The sequence below is a fragment of the Chanodichthys erythropterus genome, chromosome 4, assembly GCF_024489055.1.
Source record: "Chanodichthys erythropterus isolate Z2021 chromosome 4, ASM2448905v1, whole genome shotgun sequence".
Classification (NCBI taxonomy): domain Eukaryota; kingdom Metazoa; phylum Chordata; class Actinopteri; order Cypriniformes; family Xenocyprididae; genus Chanodichthys; species Chanodichthys erythropterus.
Window position 1 is genome coordinate 672,925 of NC_090224.1, and position 18,657 is coordinate 691,581.

At 45.1% G+C, this 18,657-nt stretch overlaps 1 protein-coding gene and 1 long non-coding RNA gene across 2 annotated transcripts in view; one reads left to right on the plus strand and one right to left on the minus strand.

Moving 5' to 3' along the window:
• nt5e (5'-nucleotidase, ecto (CD73)) overlaps nt 1-1,476 on the plus strand; it is a 44,262-nt gene extending 42,786 nt beyond the window's left edge. Inside the window, exon 9 of the mRNA XM_067383560.1 lies at nt 11-1,476. Coding sequence (XP_067239661.1) covers nt 11-171 — 161 coding nt within the window. The 3' untranslated portion in view covers nt 172-1,476. The remainder of the gene's footprint in view (nt 1-10) is intronic.
• On the minus strand, nt 1,457-4,510 carry LOC137018834 (uncharacterized). Its single transcript, XR_010894946.1, has 4 exons — nt 2,748-4,510; nt 1,799-1,933; nt 1,630-1,686; nt 1,457-1,540 (listed from the first exon to the last, which is right to left on the minus strand). It is a non-coding gene; the product is annotated as an uncharacterized lncRNA (long non-coding RNA).
• Between the last annotated feature and the right edge of the window lie 14,147 nt (nt 4,511-18,657).

Genomic DNA, 18,657 nt, shown 5'->3' on the forward strand with positions numbered 1-18,657 from the left:
TATTCCACAGGCGACCTGGATATAGCAGTTGTTGCCAGCTACATCTCAGAGAGAAAGAGAGTTCATCCAGTTTTAGAAGGACGTATTCAATTTTCCAGCGCTTGCATTGGACATCGAGGATACATGTCCACCATTCTGCTGGTGTGGGCTCTCTGGGTCATGATTGTATAGCCAGTGAGATTATTTTTAATGTACCTGTGTAACAACATGTAGCCATTTGTGTGTAATTGTACAGTCAGAGGAAAAAAAGAAACCAAAAGATTAGTTACCTTCATAGAAGTGAACAGCTCAGACAGTTAACACTGTGATCTAGTAAGGATAAAAGAAAGTCACTTATCTTGTTACACAAGTTCTTTTTACAGCGATACAGAGATCTTCTATACAGGCATTTTCTACACCTCTTTATTGATAGAAGTCATAGAATTCATAAGAGGGTACACTATGAAAAACCTCACAAAGAAATTTTTTGCTTAAAAAATACCTATTTTAGGTCCATTAAGATATTTATGTGATTTTTCAGCATATTTAACCCCATATTCTCATTATTACAATGTGAAAAATAAGTCTTAGGAGTAAAATAGAAATACATCATGATAGTATGATTTAATTAATGCAGACTTTCTTAGCTGGATGTTTTTTTGTTTGTTTGTTTGTTTGTTTGTTTGTTTTTAATCATTTTGTATTTTAGTAATACATTTTGTTTTTCTTTTGTTTTGTTTTTTAAATTTAGTTCATTGTAAAAATAAATAAAGAAAGAAATATTGATAGTCCTAAAATATTAAACAATTCCTTCAAATAATATAATTTCATATTTTTTCTCAATTATGGTCTGTACATCTTTTCGTGAGATTCTTCTCGGGTAGAGTTATTTATTTTGTCATGTTTCTTGATGACAATTACAATTAATTAGCACAACTTGTGACGATTATAGATAGTGGTTTGTCTGGCAAGAAATCACCACCTTCTTGAGTTGCTATTCACGTTCCTATAAAGCATTCACATACTTTTTTAAAACAATTTTATTCATTATAAAAAAAAAATGACTAGGGACAAAAGAGCTGGATATATTACATTTTTATTTACTGACAGCAAAGCCAGAACATTTACAAAAAAGCCTTTTTATTCTGCACACAGTTATTCTTAACTGTATGACACTATATGAAATGTCTCCGTTATATTTTTAATGTTTTTAACTTGTGTCTGTATTTTGTGTCTTTTTTAATGTCTTAGGGGGACAATCTAGAACGTAAAAATGGTTTAAAATAGTCTGATGGATTTTCTCATATTGATAATGACATTATGTGGGTTGAAAGAAGTTGATTTCTTAATCCAAACTCCTGATGTTGTAATGCTGTTACAATTTAAACAAAAGTGGAAAAATAAGGCAGGGATCCAATGATTCAATGAAATAATCATGGCATACAAGTCAATAAATAATTGTATTTTAGTAGTGCAATAAAATGCTTTAAAGTGTTGATGTTGAGACTCTGATAATGTTTTACATCCTCCTAGTGGAGACAGAGAGACCTGCCTTCTGATTCTACAAAAGACAAAACAGTAGAAGCTCCATTAATAAACATCATGAGCAGCTCTTTGTCAGAGCGTGACTATGGTATAGAAGAGCGTTACCTTACTAAGCTCTGGGAATAGCTCCTGGACAGCGATGTCAAGCAACACATACGTCATCTATTTGTAAAAGAGAGGTAGTGACCCATGAAAGAGATCAGAATTAGCAAAAAAGTAGGAGCATTTGAGGAAATGACATCAGTACCTTAGATAAACATTTGGCAGTTTGTACCTGTTTGTTTAGCAGTGGCTGCTGAATCGCATTGAAAAGCATCTTGATGCCCTCATACTTCGCTTCATAGATAATTCCCAGTCCAAGGACGTGAACAGTTCCGAATATAACGTCACGTGTTATCATTTCAAGAATCTGGTAAATACGAGATGGTGTGAATGCAACATAAAAATATGCAATTATGTGATCATGCGATCGTGGGTTCGATCCCAGGGAACGCATGTGCTCATAAATTGTATATGCACTGTAAATCACTAAGGGTGGGGTGGGTGTAGTCGTTAATAAAAAAAAAAAAAATTTTTTGCTAATGGGAATAGGACAAATGGTGTGAAAAGTCCACACATTGCATTTAAATGAACACACATTTTGATTGGTAATGACAGTCATATGTTATTTCATGATGGCAGATGTAATACAACACTGACATTTTTACACCAGCTAGAAGGCGCATGACTTTAAAACGTAAATATAGGTCATAATAAGGTGCTTAAAAATGACCTATAGGGTCGTTTTTTTTAACAGTCTGGTTACTACAGATTCAGGAAACAGTTGTGACTAGTTGGTTAGTTTCTCCAAGGATGCATCATGCTATGGTAGATAATAAGTTACATTGTTGTATGGGAAACACACCCCTGTTTAATTCTTGTCTGAAGCGCATAATTCTGAAAAGCACTCTGACTGGTCAGCTGGACCAGTGTGTTGTGAATGGACAACTGCTTCAAGCGTGTTTCGGAAAGTTCATGTCCCTTACCATAACCGCGTCTTTCAGGACACTACTTAAACTTAAAGACTACAATGGCGGCATTTCAGGGAGATCAGAAACAGTGCGCACTGATGTATGAAATAACTTCCTTTGGAATGACTTTGTTCTTTGAAACTTTACAGACCTTTTCCACTTTAAAACACGGCATGTTACAAACAATGGATAACCGCAGCTGTTATGAGGTACCTGGTAGGTAGTTCATCATCTCCTCAAAGGTCTTCTTGGCTCGTCTCTGTTTGTCCTCAGGAGAGCGTTCCTCTGTGTTCTCACAGAAAACAGCATCTGCAGTGACACAGTATTAATAATCTGATCACTTGAAGTACACAAATCTACTCAAGAAAAACAGTACAGCACAATATCTAACTGGTTCTAAATTATTTTATCTATCCTATAGAAAACAATTGTAGAATTTTAATACAAAGGTCAAATGTATATGAAAGTTAGCTTGGCCACTATGCTTATTTTGCTGGTATTTTTATACTAGACAATGGGTGGCTGTGGAATGAATAAGACCATCATTTAAAGGTGTAACATGTAGGCTTCTTGTCTCTGGGGAATGTTGATTGTCCATGTTATAATATTTTGTTTGCCTATTAGAAAGGGTTGGCCATCAATTGGCAGAATTCCACAATAAGGGAGATCATTGGTTAAAACTGTATAAAAGTGTGTGTCACGAGTGAGAAGATCAGATGTGCAGCTGGCATCTCACTTTGTTGCTTGACAATTAAGTAAACGCTTCATGGACCTGGAGATTTGACTCTGAGAGTTTTCTTTGAGACCAGAACTGAAAGGACATCAAATTTGCCACAGCATAATTGGCGAGCCCTGAGCCAGGAGCTAGAAAGTGGTCGGGGTGGGACCACTTGTGTGTGCTGGCACGAGGCTTTACAAAACAAAGGCACACCATACAAATAAGGTAAGCAATTCGCTTATATTTCTTTTGTGTGGCCCCTTTTGAGATAGCACCTGGGTGGTAACTGCCTAAGATTTCACCAAAATGAACCAAACTTAAATAAAAGATAATTGAAATAAAATTAATTGAAGTAAAAGAAAAAGAAGAAGCAATTTCCAGGAGTGATGCATGCGTAGAAGTACGTGCGTTTATATGCAGAAGTGCATTTTGCTTGAGAGGGGCATTCAGAAAAAGTGTGTGTGAAGGAGGCTGCGCTTGTCTGTGGGTTGGTCTGAAAAAATAAAAGAACCCAGCACTGAGTGTTTTTCCTCAGAAAAACAGAGGTTCAGAACTGACCACCAACAGACAAAAGCTGGCGATTTTCAGAAAAATAGGGACAGCCTTGTGAAGTGTGGGCAACCCTAAATAAAAAGAAGTATTTTCAGAAAATTCGGGACAGCCTTGTGAAGAGTGGACAACCCTGTGAATGAACATCAGAAGGTATGTTGAAAGATACAATTTACCTAAATGTATCGTTTCATGTAAACGCTCAATCGTTTTCAACTGCGGAAAGACATCAGTAAAGCAGCTTGTAATCTTTGTCACTTATGTCGTTACAATGCCATTAATTGACCATAGAGTGTTTTCCACAAGATTTTGTGAGAGTATTTTACTTAATGCCATTGTCTGGAAATTACAATACTTTTGTCCTAATTTTTTCACTTGCAAGAGATTAAGAGATTAGAGATTAAGTCTGTGAAAGGAATCAGTACTCAGATGATGGCAAACTCTGGTGGCGATCGGAGGGAGTTCTTTGTTGTTGCCCCACTCCTTCAACATGTTTTTAAAAAAATCCCTGATATTGTCTACAGGGTGGTCTTCTGGAAAGAATTTAATTTCTAGGCAATAACACTGAAGTTTCCAATCTGTGACCTCTGTCTCTGCGTACCCTGCACAAAAATCCCTGATTGAACCAGCCTAACCTGCCAAAAAGCTGCAAACTGATGCTGAGGATGTCCTAATATGTACATCTTACTATGAATTATGCTAAAGCTTATCTATTTCTATGCTTCTAGGTACCCTTTTAGATCCAGCCAACACAGCATGGTGGGGCTCAGATAGGTGTCACCTGGGCTGCCTAACTGGGGCCCAGACATTTTTTTCCACGGTTTCCATGTAGGCCCCACATGGAGATAAAAGACATTAAATCTCTGAAGATCTGATTAAACATCTCCACAAACAGCATTACCAGCTTCACTTATTACTAACCAGACTGACTCTATCTCTGTCACAAGCTCTTATTGAGAATTACCAGAGGTTTAAATGTTGATGATTTGTTGAAAATAAGTTTGGTTTGATGTCACCATGACTGAGTTCAGCACTTACTTCAGTTAGTTAGTTTGACTCTTGACAGTGTTAGTGTTTCTCTGGCTGCTCTTGCTGTTTATTATGGCAGGAAAAATAATAAAACTATGTGGTCAGCTGCTAGATAATAAGAATATAATCATTAATTAATGGCTTAATTTACTGATCTAATGGCTGAGCTTTTTTTGAGCAAAATGTGTTTAACTTTGTGCTGGATCTTTTCTTGAATTACAACAATAAAAACGTTTTAATCAGAAAATGTGAAAAAAAAAAAACAAACAAAAAAAAACATTGTTCACTAAACACTTCAAACCTCCTGCATGATTCACTTAAACACAGACATCAAGAATCATGCTGCAATGCATTCTGGGAGTCATGGATGAGTTTGTATGAGGCACCCAGAATGCATTGCAGCATGAAGTGTGTCACCATTGAGATTCATACGCTGATTCTTGATGTCTGTGTTTGAATAAATCTTGCTGGTGTTTTAAAGCATTTAACGTACATTTTATTTTTCAGTTTTATTATTTTGATATGATTTTTTTTTTAACTGTATTGTTATTCTGAAAAACATCCAGCTCAAAGTTTATCACATTTTTTTTCATATAAAGCTCAATCATTAGCTCAGTGAATAAAGCCACTACATGATAACAATTGCATGCTTATCATCAAACAGCTAAACACATCTTTTCTTACCTTTCTTGCCTTAATAAACAGCAAGAGCAGCCAGAGAAACACTAGCATTAAACAGTCAAGAGTCTAACTGCCTAACAGAAGTAAGTGCTGACCTCTATCACCGTGACATCAAACCAAACTTATTTTCAACAAATCATCAATATCTAAACCTCTGGTAATTCTCAATAAGAGCTTCTGTAGGCATGTGACAGAAATAAAGTCAATCTGATTAGTAATAAGTGAAGCTGGTAATGCGGTTTGTGGAGTTGTTTAATCAGATCTTGAGTGATTTAATGTCTTTTATCTCCAGTTGATTTCATTGAAGGCTGTGGCTGAAGTCGTAGTTCTTGTTTCTCTGTCCTTCGGTTATCTGCTCACCTAATTATCTCATTAACTCCAGCATGTTTCTGTGTTACATTTAACAACCTGTAGCTTGCACACTGAGCAGTGTTCATTTCATCTGGGTTAACCCATGTGGGGCCTACATGGAAACCGTGGACAAAAATGTCTGGGCCCCAGTTAGGCAGCCCAGGTGACACCCATCTGGGCCCCACCATGTTGTGTTGGCTGGGTTTAATTTGAATTATGCGGTTTACTCTTGAGTGTTCACATTTCAGACCAGGCAGCTTCTGAAACAGCCGCCTTGACAAATGGGAGCAAATACACTGAAGTCTATTCGACAAGATGACTGCAGAGAGAAGAAGAGGAAGTGGCTGATGGGCCTTCAGCTCCCTTCCTGAAAGATTAAGTTAAGCATGGAGAGGACTGATACAGTGCATGAAAAGGTGAAACATTCACTTGAGACTTTTCCTATGAACAATTTTGCCAAGCATTATGCAATTTTTTTGGCAGGATCGATCACAAGCCAGACTATCTGAGAGACAGGGAAACAATGAAGCCCATGTATCACAACACCAGACCTTTGACTGCATCACTGGCTAAAAAATCCATTGCAACAGCCCAACAAGTTCAACTGACTGATGATCCACACAGAACACAGAAGGACTTCCTTTCCGCCCACAAGGGAGAACTGCTGTGAGAGCAGTGAATTAATCAAAAGGAATCATATTAGTTTGATTCATTTTGATTAATTCACTAGTCTCCCAGCAGTTCTTTGTATTCTCTGTTAAACTAACATTCTGAATCTGCTTTAGGTATCAGTCCAGCCTTTCTGTACATCTTAATGAGAGAAAAGGAAGTTCATTCACAGAAGTGGGAGTTTGACTCAATCAGTTAAAACTGGCTGGATTAGGCATAGTGAGGGCTATTACATTAACCAACTAGGGGTAAAGACATAAATAGATTTTTGACTATGCAGAGTTCTCTGGCAAAAAGGGAAATAGGGCACACGGTGTCCAAAGAGAAAGTAATGGCTAGAAAAGCAACAATATTGGTCACTCCATTTTGTTTAAAGGTAATTTTCTAGATTTAATAAGAATAATACCTCTAAGATTCCAAATTTTTGAAATCACAAATGCTGTCATCACCAGGAATATGAGATGGGAATGTTATTCGTACATGGATCCAAGATGTGTGGAGATCTCTAGTCTTCTTCTAAGTAGCTCATGAGTAACAACAAAAAGTTTGAAAATTGTAATTGCACAATGAATGACAAATTGCATTTGAGAAAATGAAATTGGTTCCCTCAACTTACCAAGCTCAACGGCTCTGGCCAAGCTGTGATAAACAGAACGCTATTTGCTATTTTTAAAAAGGGGAGGAGCTGTTTGATATGTCTCACTCTGTCTTCCTGTTTCAGTTGAAATTACGTCCACACTGTGGACGTAGGTGCTTACGTGCTTACTCCAAAGGTGCTTACTCCTTGCTTATTTGAGGGAAACAGAGGAGGAAAACGGCGCATAAGGCAAGAGAAACTGTTATACCATTTATTTTACCGTGCACTTGCATAAACACCGCATCCGTAGGGGCTGCCATTGTTGTTTCACGGGAGTACATCGATCTAGTACGAGTTCACGGGTGGGAAGTCACGGCTTTGACTGCTGTTCCAGTGCACTTTCACGGGTATAAGGTTGGAAAAACACGGGTTACGGGTTGCCTGGAACGCGGCATTAATATTTGATTATTAAATTTAACATAGCCCAATTCGATTTTCTCAGGAACAAGTAATAAATTAAGAAAAGACCAAAGATTGCCCGTTTTATGTACCCAAAATGAATTATTTCTCATGTTTAACCACTATAAGAGCCAGATGCGTGCAAATCTTTGCAGCATGTACAGGAGTACTAAATGACCACTGACGACCTAGAGCTTGCATCTCAGGAAAACGTCTGAACAAATTGTACGACCCAGATGACTGTGACGGAGCCGCAGCGACAACCCACCCCCCCAACCCCCACCCCAACCGAGGGCGGAGACGGAGGGTGGAGCCTGAGGAGGGCGGAGCTAGCCGGAGCAGTACGGGTGGAGGGCCGGAGAGCAATGGATGGCAAGTCCGTGGCGCAGGTGACGCGACGTCCGACCCGAATCAAGTCGACGGTCCGAGGGAGCTCCGCTCAGAAGCCGGAGGCAGAGCCACAGGATCCTCACGCCCAGAAGGAGATGGCTCACAGTAGGCCCGCGATGTAACTGAGAGGAGATGACGGTGGTACAGCAGGACTGATGGGGTACAGCTCGGACAGGACAGCAGATGTGGCTGGGGTCTGGGAAGAAGGCTGGGACAATGAGCTGACAGAAACATCTACACTCTAAAAAATGTTTGGATAAAAACAACCCAAGTTGGGTTGAAAATGGACAAACCCAGCAATTGGGTTGTTTTAACCCATTGGTTGGGTTAAATGTTTGCTCAACCTGCTGGGTAGTTTTATTTAACCCAACTACTGATTAAAATGACTATATGGCTGGCTTAAAATGAATCCAAAATAGGTGAGAAATTAAAAATCAGACACATAATTACTAGAGGCAACAATAATAATCAAAAGGTATACATTTATATTTATAAGCAATTTAATAAATGATTATTGTTTATTATTCATTATCTTATTAATAAATGCTCATTTATTAAACATATTAATAAATGATAATTTCAAGCATATTTTGGGTTCATTTTAAGCAAGCAATACAGTAATTTTTATACAACAGTTGAGTTAAATAAAACTACCCAGCATGTTGGGCAAACATTTAACCCAACCACTGGGTTAAAACAACCCAATTGCTGGGTTTGTCCATTTTCAATCCAACTTGGGTTGTTTTTAACCCAGCATTTTTTAGAGTGTAGGAGAGGATGTGGGAGAGGGAGGCTGGGTGGGACCAGTGAGTCCAGTATAGAATGGTTAGGCAGATGAGGAGTTGTGTAGATGTTGGTAATCTTACTCTCAGTGACTCTCAGGCCCTTCGTCTCTGACACCTACTTCCTCTGTGTTGGATGGGACTGCCTAATCAGACCTCTCCTGATGAATACCCCTCAGGCTCCGGAGTGATGTCATGCTCGGCCGCTCCTCCTGGTGCAGGCACTGATGTCATGGAGGAGTTGTTCACTCCATCTGCGGTGGGTCTCTGACTGGGAACTGGGCTAGACTGGGCTCTGGATCAGGGCATTTGCCAGTTCAAGCCAGAGGTGTCTGGGAGGTTGCTGGGGCTGTGGAAATTCACCCCAATCCAGAACAATGTTTTCAGGGTTGCACCTTGACAGCAAGGTGAAAAAACAGGGATGTGAAGGACAGAAAATTGTGGCTCTCCAGAGCCACAGTGATGAATTTTACCCATTCATCCATTAGGGTGGTCCGGTCTTCTGTAACGTGTTGCTTGTGTAGGAAACACACAATGAAGAAGATAATACACAAATAAGTCTTTACTTGATTATCCAATGGGAGATACAGGAACAGGCATCAACACAACACAAACGACATACAAGACCGGACACTGTGGTGAGGATGGTGACTGCTTATAAAGGGAGTGCTGATGAGAGAATGACATGTTGTGATGATGTAATCATCTTGGACTTGTCTAATTCACTGATCTCTTTCTGTGTCTAGTCTTTGATTTAATGGGTATTTTATGTTTATTGCTTATACTATGTCTGTAATTCAACAGCTTCAAGTCAAGTCAAGTCAAATTTATTTATATAGCGCTTTTACAATTGGTAATTGTTTCAAAACAGCTTTACATATTAGAAGCACAGAAAAAAGGGAAATGGTTAAAAATAAGCTGTACAAACAAGCGTGGTAATATGTAACATATACAAGATGGTGCTACATTAAGCCAATGTCGGCTGACTCCCAGGGGTGGAAAAAACCCCCTAGGAGAAAAACCCAGCGTGCTAGCACTGGGAAAAAAGTCCTAGGAGGGAAAAAACCCCTTGGAAGATATATATAATATATGTAAATGGATATGGAGATCAAAATCTGAATTATGCATTTTTATTTTAGAGATTAAAAATAGATTATATATAAATATATGTAAGCGGATACGGAGATTAAAAATCTGAATTATAGATGCAGCCAGAACTGGATCTGTAGGCCCATTGTCTCCTGGGCTACGTTGTAGTCAGGTCCAGACACAGGTTCTCCATCTGATCTGGATACGGCCTGGATCCAGCACCCGGCAAACCTCAGGATAAGCAGAGAGACAGATATTAGCATAGATGCCTGATGTACAGGTATATCTAGTGTTATAGGAAATGTTCTCGGTTCCGGCCGACCTAATTATTGCAGCGTAACAATCCTTTAACGGATTTGAAAAATGTTAATGCATTGATAATGTGTTATGTGTATGCAAGAGCAAAGAGATGTGTTTTTAGTCTAGATTTAAACTGACAGAGTGTGTCTGCTTCCCGAACAATGCTAGGAAGATTGTTCCAGAGTTTAGGTGCTAAATAGGAAAAGGATCTGCCGCTTTCAGTTGATTTTGATATTCTGGGTATTATCAACTGGCCTGAATTCTGAGATCGCAATAAACATGGAGGACTATAATGCATTAAGAGCTCACTTAGGTACTGGGGAGCTAAACCATTTAGAGCTTTATAAGTAATTAGCAAGATTTTAAAATCTATACAATGTTTAATAGGGAGCCAATGTAATTTTGACAGAACTGGGCTAATATGGTCATACTTTCTGGTTCTAGTAAGAGACTACAGTTGGTCCAAAATGTGGCAGCTAGAGTTGTTTAAAAGCAGAGCAGAACAACCACCCAGTAGAGCGTTACAATAATCTAGTCATGAGGTCATGAATGCATGAACCAACTGTTCCGCATTTGTCATTGAGAGCATATGTCGTAATTTAGATATATTTTTTAGATGGAAGAAGGCGGTTCCCTTTCAGTCGGTCACGTTCGACGTACGTCAGTAGTGACCGACGAATTGGGATATCGCTTATAGAGCCCTATCATCTTCGTGTAAACTAAAACAAGCCAATGGAATTGGCGTGCGAGATTTGCATAATGCGCACCGCCCCCGTCAGGTGTATATAAATAGGAAGCAGATGCAATCGCACTCTGTCTTTCGCTTCGGAGCCATTCACTGGTGTCCTGTTTAGAAGACTCCTTTCTTCGTTGTTTATTCTAAACTTTGCCTAAACAGAAGAGGATTTACAGCGAGCTTTCAGTGCTGGTGAAAGGGCACGTTCAGCGAGGTCGCGAGTCTCCGAGGAGCTGAGCTATAAGCTCGAAAACTGCTGTTTTCACAGCAACACAAAGAGTGTGTGCGTGTGTAGCGATTTGGGCCGGTTCCTCGGTGTGTCAGGGAGTGGTGTACCTGACACATCGCGTCGCTCCCTGGGTGCTTCAGCACGAGTGAGTTGACTTCCCCTTCTAAAAGAGCTTTACAGACGAACCCTGACAGTATGTCATTTCGTCTGTGCGTTAATGGGTGCGGTCGTTCCCTGGTCCCTGCTGATGGGCACAATCGTTGCATCTCGTGTTTGGGCATTCTGCACGCTGAAGCAGCTTTTGTGGATGGTTCATGTTCCCATTGCGGGAACATGACTATCGCGGTGCTGAGGTCGAGGCTCTCCTTCCTGAAGTCTCAGGAAGCGGGGGTCCCCTCTCCTATGCCGCGTACGACCGTTTTTTCCGGCCCCGGGAACCGGAATGACGGTACGGCGCTGTATAGGAAGGGTGACCTGAGGATTACGGTCAGGGCTTCCCCGCCGAGCGGAAACGCTCCTCGGGCCCCTGCCGCCTCATCAGCACCGCAACCCATCGTGCCACCGTTGGTTTCCGCTGGGCCCTCTACGGACTGTCCAGCCGTTACCTTTGGTGTGCCGGCGGCGGATCGGATGTCGATCGCTGCATCGGAAGGTGAGCCTGAGTCCTCGGGGGAGGATTCGGACGCGCTGCCGCCCGGGACGGTAGCGTTGCCCGAGTCGGATCCCGAGCTCACGGCTGTGCTCTCCCGGGCCGCCTTGTGCGTCGGGCTTGAGTGGAACCCTCCACCCTGTCCCGGCCCATCTCGGTTGGACGATTGGTACTTGGGGGGGGGTCGCGCTGGTCAAATCCAGCGTCCCGCCCCAATGCCTTTCTTCCCGGAAGTACACGATGAGGTGACCAGGTCTTGGCAAGCTCCGCATGGGGCTCGTACAGGGCCTGGTCCCTCGTCCGCCTTCACCTCCCTGGACGGCGGGCTAGCCAGAGGGTACGCGAGGATCCCGCCAGTCGAGCGGTCTGTTGCGACGCAGTTGTGTCCAACGGCCGCTGGCTGGCGCGGTGAGCCGCGGCTCCCGTCCCAGGCCTGTGAATTCTCAGCCGGTCTGACTGAGAAAGCTTACAGTGCCTGTGGGCAGGCTGCCTCTGCCCTGCACGCGATGGCCCTTTTGCAGGTCTATCAGGCAAAGGCGCTGTCGCAGATGCCCCAGGAAGGTCCTGACCAACAGCTGCTTGGGGAGCTGCGTGCTGCCACTGACCTTGCCCTCCGGGCAACGAAGGTGACAGCGCGTTCTGTTGGCCAGGCGATGTCTACTCTGGTAGCCCAGCAACGCCACCTCTGGCTGACCTTGGCAGACATGAGGGAGACCGACAAACATCGGTTCCTGGATTCCCCCGTGTCTCCGGTCGGCCTTTTCGGCGACGCGGTGGAGAGCTGTGCCCAACAGTTCTCCGCTGCACAGAAGCAGGCTGAGGCTATCAGACATGTCATGCCACGGCGGTCCGCTGCTGCCTCCACCCAGCCGCCCGTGGCTCAGCCTCAGCCCGCTCGTCGCCGAGGGCGCCCGCCTGCGTCTTCCTCCGCCCCTGCTAAGTTGGCAAAGCAGCAGCCTACACCAGCCAAACAGCAGGGTGCCGGTCGCAGACGTGGAGCGGAAGGTTCCTGCCCTTTGGGAGAGTATTCCATCTGCTCTCCCACCCCCGGAGGAGGGCCGGGGGGATTTTGTGGCGGCTGTCCATCTACCGCCGCTGGCTCTCCGGAGTCCAGCGGTACCCACTTTGCCTCAAAAAGAGCAGTTTCCTCAAACTCCAGGTCACAAGAGGGCGCGTTCGCCAGTGTGCCAGGCCCCGCCTCGCCACTCGCAACCCCCTCCCATTCCGCCAGTAGGCGGCAGTGTGATGGCGCAGACCGCGTCCCGTGCGCCGTCTCCCATTCGCACTGCTGCCTCGCAGAGTCCGACCTCACTCCGGGCCGCTCCCATGCCGTCCGAGTCGGGTCCCTCTCTGCCTTGCTGCCCCACCCCCGGTGCGTCTGCGGTGCCTTTGGTCCCGCTGGCTCGGAGTCTGGAGGCGTGGATCACGCTTCCCAGCCCGTCCCGCTGGCTCATTCGCACTGTCAGACTCGGCTATGCGATTCAGTTCGCCCGGCGTCCCCCGGTTTTCAGGGGTGTCCACTTCACTCAGGTGTCGTTGGACAGTGCACCTGTTCTCCGGGCGGAGATTGCTGTCCTGCTGGCGAAGGATGCAATCGAGCCGGTCCCTCCAGCCGATATGAAGTCGGGGTTCTACAGCCCCTACTTCATTGTACCAAAAAAGGGCGGTGGGCTACGGCCAATCCTGGATCTGCGCGTCCTGAACCGGTACCTTCACAAGATGCCGTTCAAGATGCTCACGCAGAAGCGCATTTTCGAATGCGTCCGTCCCCGGGATTGGTTTGCAGCAATAGACCTGAAGGACGCGTACTTTCATGTCTCGATTCTGCCTCGACACAGACCCTTCCTTCGGTTTGCGTTCGAGGGTCGGGCATATCAGTACAAAGTCCTACCCTTCGGGCTGGCCCTGTCACCCCGCGTCTTTACAAAGGTTGCGGAGGCGGCCATTGTTCCCCTCAAGGAACAGGGCGTTCGTATTCTCAACTATCTCGACGACTGGCTGATCCTGTCCAGCTCGCGAGAGCAGTTGTGCGAACACAGGGACATGGTTTTAGCTCACCTCAGCCGGTTGGGTCTTCGGGTCAACTGGGACAAGAGCAAACTCGCCCCCGGGCAGAGGATCTCTTATCTCGGTCTCGAGCTAGACTCGGTTGCACGGACTGCGCGTCTCACCGAGGCGCGCGTCCAGTCGGTGTTGAACTGCCTGAGTTCGCTCAAGCGCAGGACAGCGGCTCCACTGAAAGATTTTCAGAGGCTCCTGGGGCATATGGCATCTGCAGCCGCGGTCACGCCGCTCGGATTGCTTCATATGAGACCGCTTCAACACTGGCTCCGCGGCCGGGTCCCGAGATGGGCGTGGCAGTGCGGCACGCTCCGTGTCCCCGTGACACCGAGCTGCCGTCGCACCCTTGTTCGGTGGTCGGACCCTTCGTTCCTGCGGGCCGGAGTACCCCTCGAACAAGTGTCCAGGCATGCTGTGGTCTCCACAGATGCCTCTGCCACGGGATGGGGGCCACGTACAACGGGCATGCAGTGGCAGGTCTTTGGACGGGGCCTCAGCTGCATTGGCATATCAATTGCCTCGAGTTGCTAGCGGTACGTCTTGCGTTGGCCCGCTTCAAGAAGCTGTTGTCAGGCAAGCACGTTCTAGTCCGCTCAGACAGCACTGCGGCCGTTGCGTACATCAACCGTCAGGGTGGTCTACGCTCCCGTCGCATGTCGCAACTCGCCCGCCATCTCTTGTTGTGGAGTCAGAAGTATCTGAGGTCCCTTCGGGCCACTCATGTCCCAGGTGTGCTCAACCGTGCAGCCGACGAGCTGTCACGGCAGCCTCCACTTGCGGGCGAGTGGCGGCTCCACCCCCAGGCGGTTCAGCTGATTTGGCAGCATTTCGGCGAGGCTCAGGTAGACCTGTTTGCCTCCCCAGAAACTGCCCATTGCCAGTGGTTTTATTCCCTGACCGGCGGCACGCTCGGCACGGATGCCCTGGCACACAGCTGGCCCCCGGGTCTGCGCAAATATGCGTTTCCCCCAGTGAGCCTTCTCGCACAACTCCTGTGCAAGGTCAGGGAGGACGGGGAGCAGGTTCTGTTAGTGGCTCCCTACTGGCCCACTCGGACCTGGTTCTCAGACCTCATCCTCCTCGCGACAGCCCCTCCCTGGCCGATTCCTCTGAGGAAGGACCTCCTGACTCAGAGACGGGGCACCCTGTGGCACCCGCGTCCCGATCTATGGAACCTCCACGTGTGGTCCCTGGACGGGATGCGGAGGTTCTGAGTGATCTCCCGCAAGCGGTCGTAGACACCTTCACTTCCGCTAGAGCTCCTTCCACTAGGAATCTCTATGCGTTGAAGTGGAACCTGTTCGTCGAATGGTGCGCCTCTCGCCGAGAGGACCTCCGATCATGTTCGGTCGGATCCGTGCTTTCCTTTCTGCAAGATGGGTTGGAGCGAAGGCTGTCTCCCTCCACCCTCAAGGTGTATGTTGCCGCTATTGCCGCACATCACCATGCAGTTGTAGGTAAGTCCCTGGGGAAACATGATCTGATCGTCAGATTCCTGAGGGGGGCCAGGAGACTCAATCCTCCTCGCCCTTCCTCCGTATCCTCTTGGGATTTGACCCTGGTTCTCACAGCTCTCCGGGGTCATCCCTTTGAGCCTTTGCAATCAGTCGACCTGAAAAGGCTGTCTCCAAGCAGAGGATGGCCCACTGGATAGTGGATGCCATCGCCTTGGCGTACGAATCCCAGGGCGTGCCTTGCCCGCTCGGGTTGAGAGCCCACTCCACCAGAGGGGTGGCCTCTTCCTGGGCGCTGGCTCATGGCGCCTCGCTGACAGATATCTGTAGAGCTGCGGGCTGGGCGACACCTAACACGTTCGCTAGGTTTTATAGCCTACGTGTAGAGCCGGTATCCTCCCGTGTACTCGCATCCACTAGTCGGTAGACGTGTTGTACCCGCTCTAAGTGTCGGCTTGCAATGCCATTCCCGCCACTGGCCGGATACGTGCATACTTTCACTCCAGTCGTGTTCCCCGCTTGGCGAACCCTGTCGAGTTCCTCCGCCTCCCCCTTCGGCTCGGACATTGCGGAGTGTCTGATGCCAGGCCTACATCCGTCGCTGACGCTGTCTGTTGGCTGGGGCCCATATGTCGTGACCCCTCTACGTGAGCGGTCCCATATGTGTATTTTCCACGGTTTAAAACTCCCTACGGGCCGAGTCCGTGTCTTTCCCTTAGCAGAGCCAGCTCTGCTGTCACCTGTCAGATGAGTCTCCCCCTACCAGGTGGAGCCATCCCAGGGACTCCATATGCGTACTGCCCCCCGGGCCAGTCCATGTGTGTATTCCCACGTAAACTCCTCCCCCATTGGGTAGGTAGTGGTCTCCGCAGTGTCCCTTACGGGTTCGCTTCCCCAGTGTGTCTAGTTTACTTAGTGGGTAGTGGTTAGACAGCAGTAGACTCTCTCGGTGTAAGCTCGCCCCTTCACCGCCAGCCGGTGCTATGGGCGGCTGAGCTTGCGCTGGGCACTGGAAGGGGTTTCGTAACTGTGGCGCTTTAGTTGGGATCCCAATTCGTCGGTCACTACTGACGTACGTCGAACGTGACCGACTGAAAGGGAACGTCTCGGCTATGTATGTAACCCTCGTTCCCTGAAGGAGGGAACGGAGACGTACGTCCCGTCGCCACAGTTTCTGTACCCTCGCTGTAGCGCGGACACCAGTTGTCTCCTCAGCGAAAAACAGAGTGCGATTGCATCTGCTTCCTATTTATATACACCTGACGGGGGCGGTGCGCATTATGCAAATATCGCACGCCAATTCCATTGGCTTGTTTTAGTTTACACGAAGATGATAGGGCTCTCTAAGCGATATCCCAATTCGTCGGTCACTACTGACGTACGTCTCCATTCCCTCCTTCAGGGAACGAGGGTTACATACGTAACCGAGACGTTTTACAGATACTGGAAACATGACTTTCAAATGAAAGATTGGTATCAAAGAGCACACCCAGGTTCCTAACTGAGGACGAAGGTTTAATGGAGCACCCGTCAAGTGTTAGAGAGTATTCAAGGTTTTTTCGTGAGGAAGTTTTTGGTCCAAAGATTAGGATATCAGTTTTTTCTGAATTTAATAATAAGAAATTTCTTGTCATCCAGTTTTTAATGTCAGCTATGCATTCTGTTAGTTTTGTGAATTTATAGGTTTCGTCAGGGCGCGAGGAAATATAGAGCTGAGTACATGGGCGTAGGTTTGGTCTCAGCTTTGGTGGGGAGACCAAACCTACGCCCCCCGGAATTCTTACGGACGTGACAAAAAAAAAGTCACTAAGTTTTGGGTGACAACATATTTTTTAAGAATTCTGCGAATTACATTGCACAAACCAAAAGTAAAACTGCCCACCTAATGAAGAAGGGTTGGCTCTCCACAGAGCAAAAAAATATAATTTTATTTCATTTTTCGTGTTCGCATAAATGAGGAAAAAACAACGTTACGGATGTGACCGGTCTGAAAGCGGCACATAAGACTGCTTTAAAACTGCTTTAAAACTTTCACAGAGACCTCAAGCAGGCATTTAAACCACCAAATATTGAAATCTGGGATACCAGTATAAGACTGCACAATTTATCAACATTTTACTAAAGTTTATACCAGGGCTTAAAAACGAAAAAAAAATTAAATCACTCCACTCCGAGCAGAATCGGTATTTTAACGTTTCTGTTCCAGCGTTCCTTCTGTATTATAAACGTTCTGAAACTGGTTTGATTAAAAAAATAAAGGTTAATAACATTTGATGTTATTATTGAATAATATTTGGCTAGTAGGCCTATATATGCTATAATGTTTAGTGATTTGATATCACAGACTAAATACCGGCAGGCAGGAATAACTATAGGCTAATTTACTAATTAAAACCAAAGGTGTTCATCAGTGATTGTACGTCAAGAGCAAGGACACGTTGTGTGCATTTTGTTTTGTGCTTTTACCAGAACGAAACGCTCGATTGTCTGTGTGAAAACTGCGCGTGTGCACGAGCGCCAAGAGAACTGATAACGGCAGCAACGAGCACTGGCCATGATTTCAGAAACAACACGTTCCAGCGGATTGATCGCCTTATTTAAACCAGACCTATGAATTTCTTATCGAAAAATGTTTTTTTTTTCTTTTGGGTACAATTATTCTCTGAGTTTAAGTAAAATTTCTGAGACGTTCCAGAAAAATTCTAGCAGAGAGACAGCTGAAAGCGCACGCAGTTTTTTTCATTTATTTATTTTATTTTACAAAAGTACAATGGTTTGTTGTTATTGTGAGCGTACACAAATAAAAGTAGACCATTGTAGTCTTGCACTAGTCTATAGGCTATCGCCAAAAATGAGGGAAGGCCTGTTTTCAGTTGTTTCAGCTGTCATGAGGAAAAAATCCATCAGAAAGCGCCGGCGCGTTCGTCGGCCAGAGGGATAAAATGTAGCAAATTTAGTTTAATATTTATAGTGGGCTACAGCTTATTATTATTTCATTTCATCTCGATGATTATGATAATTGAATAGCATGACGGATGCGCAATGTTGGGAGACATGCAGCGGGTCAGACTTGAGTTTGACCACTTCATTAAGTTTTGTTTTATAGTAAGTCTTTCTTTAAAGTGAATTTCGTTTTGTAGAAATTGTATCTTAATTTCAATCAATGTTTCATCAACCAATTGCCTATATTTAATAAATGGGAAGAAAACCAAGAACGTCGAGTGTGGAATGGATTGCGTAACAAACGAACCCATGTTTCCGCGGCCTTTGAATAAGACTGAAGCAATAGACGTCTTTCTTTCCTTTTATTTATTTATTTATTTATTTATTTATTTTTATACATTTCTTTATTACTTTATTACATGTCTTTATTACTTAATTAATCGATAAGATATTTTTG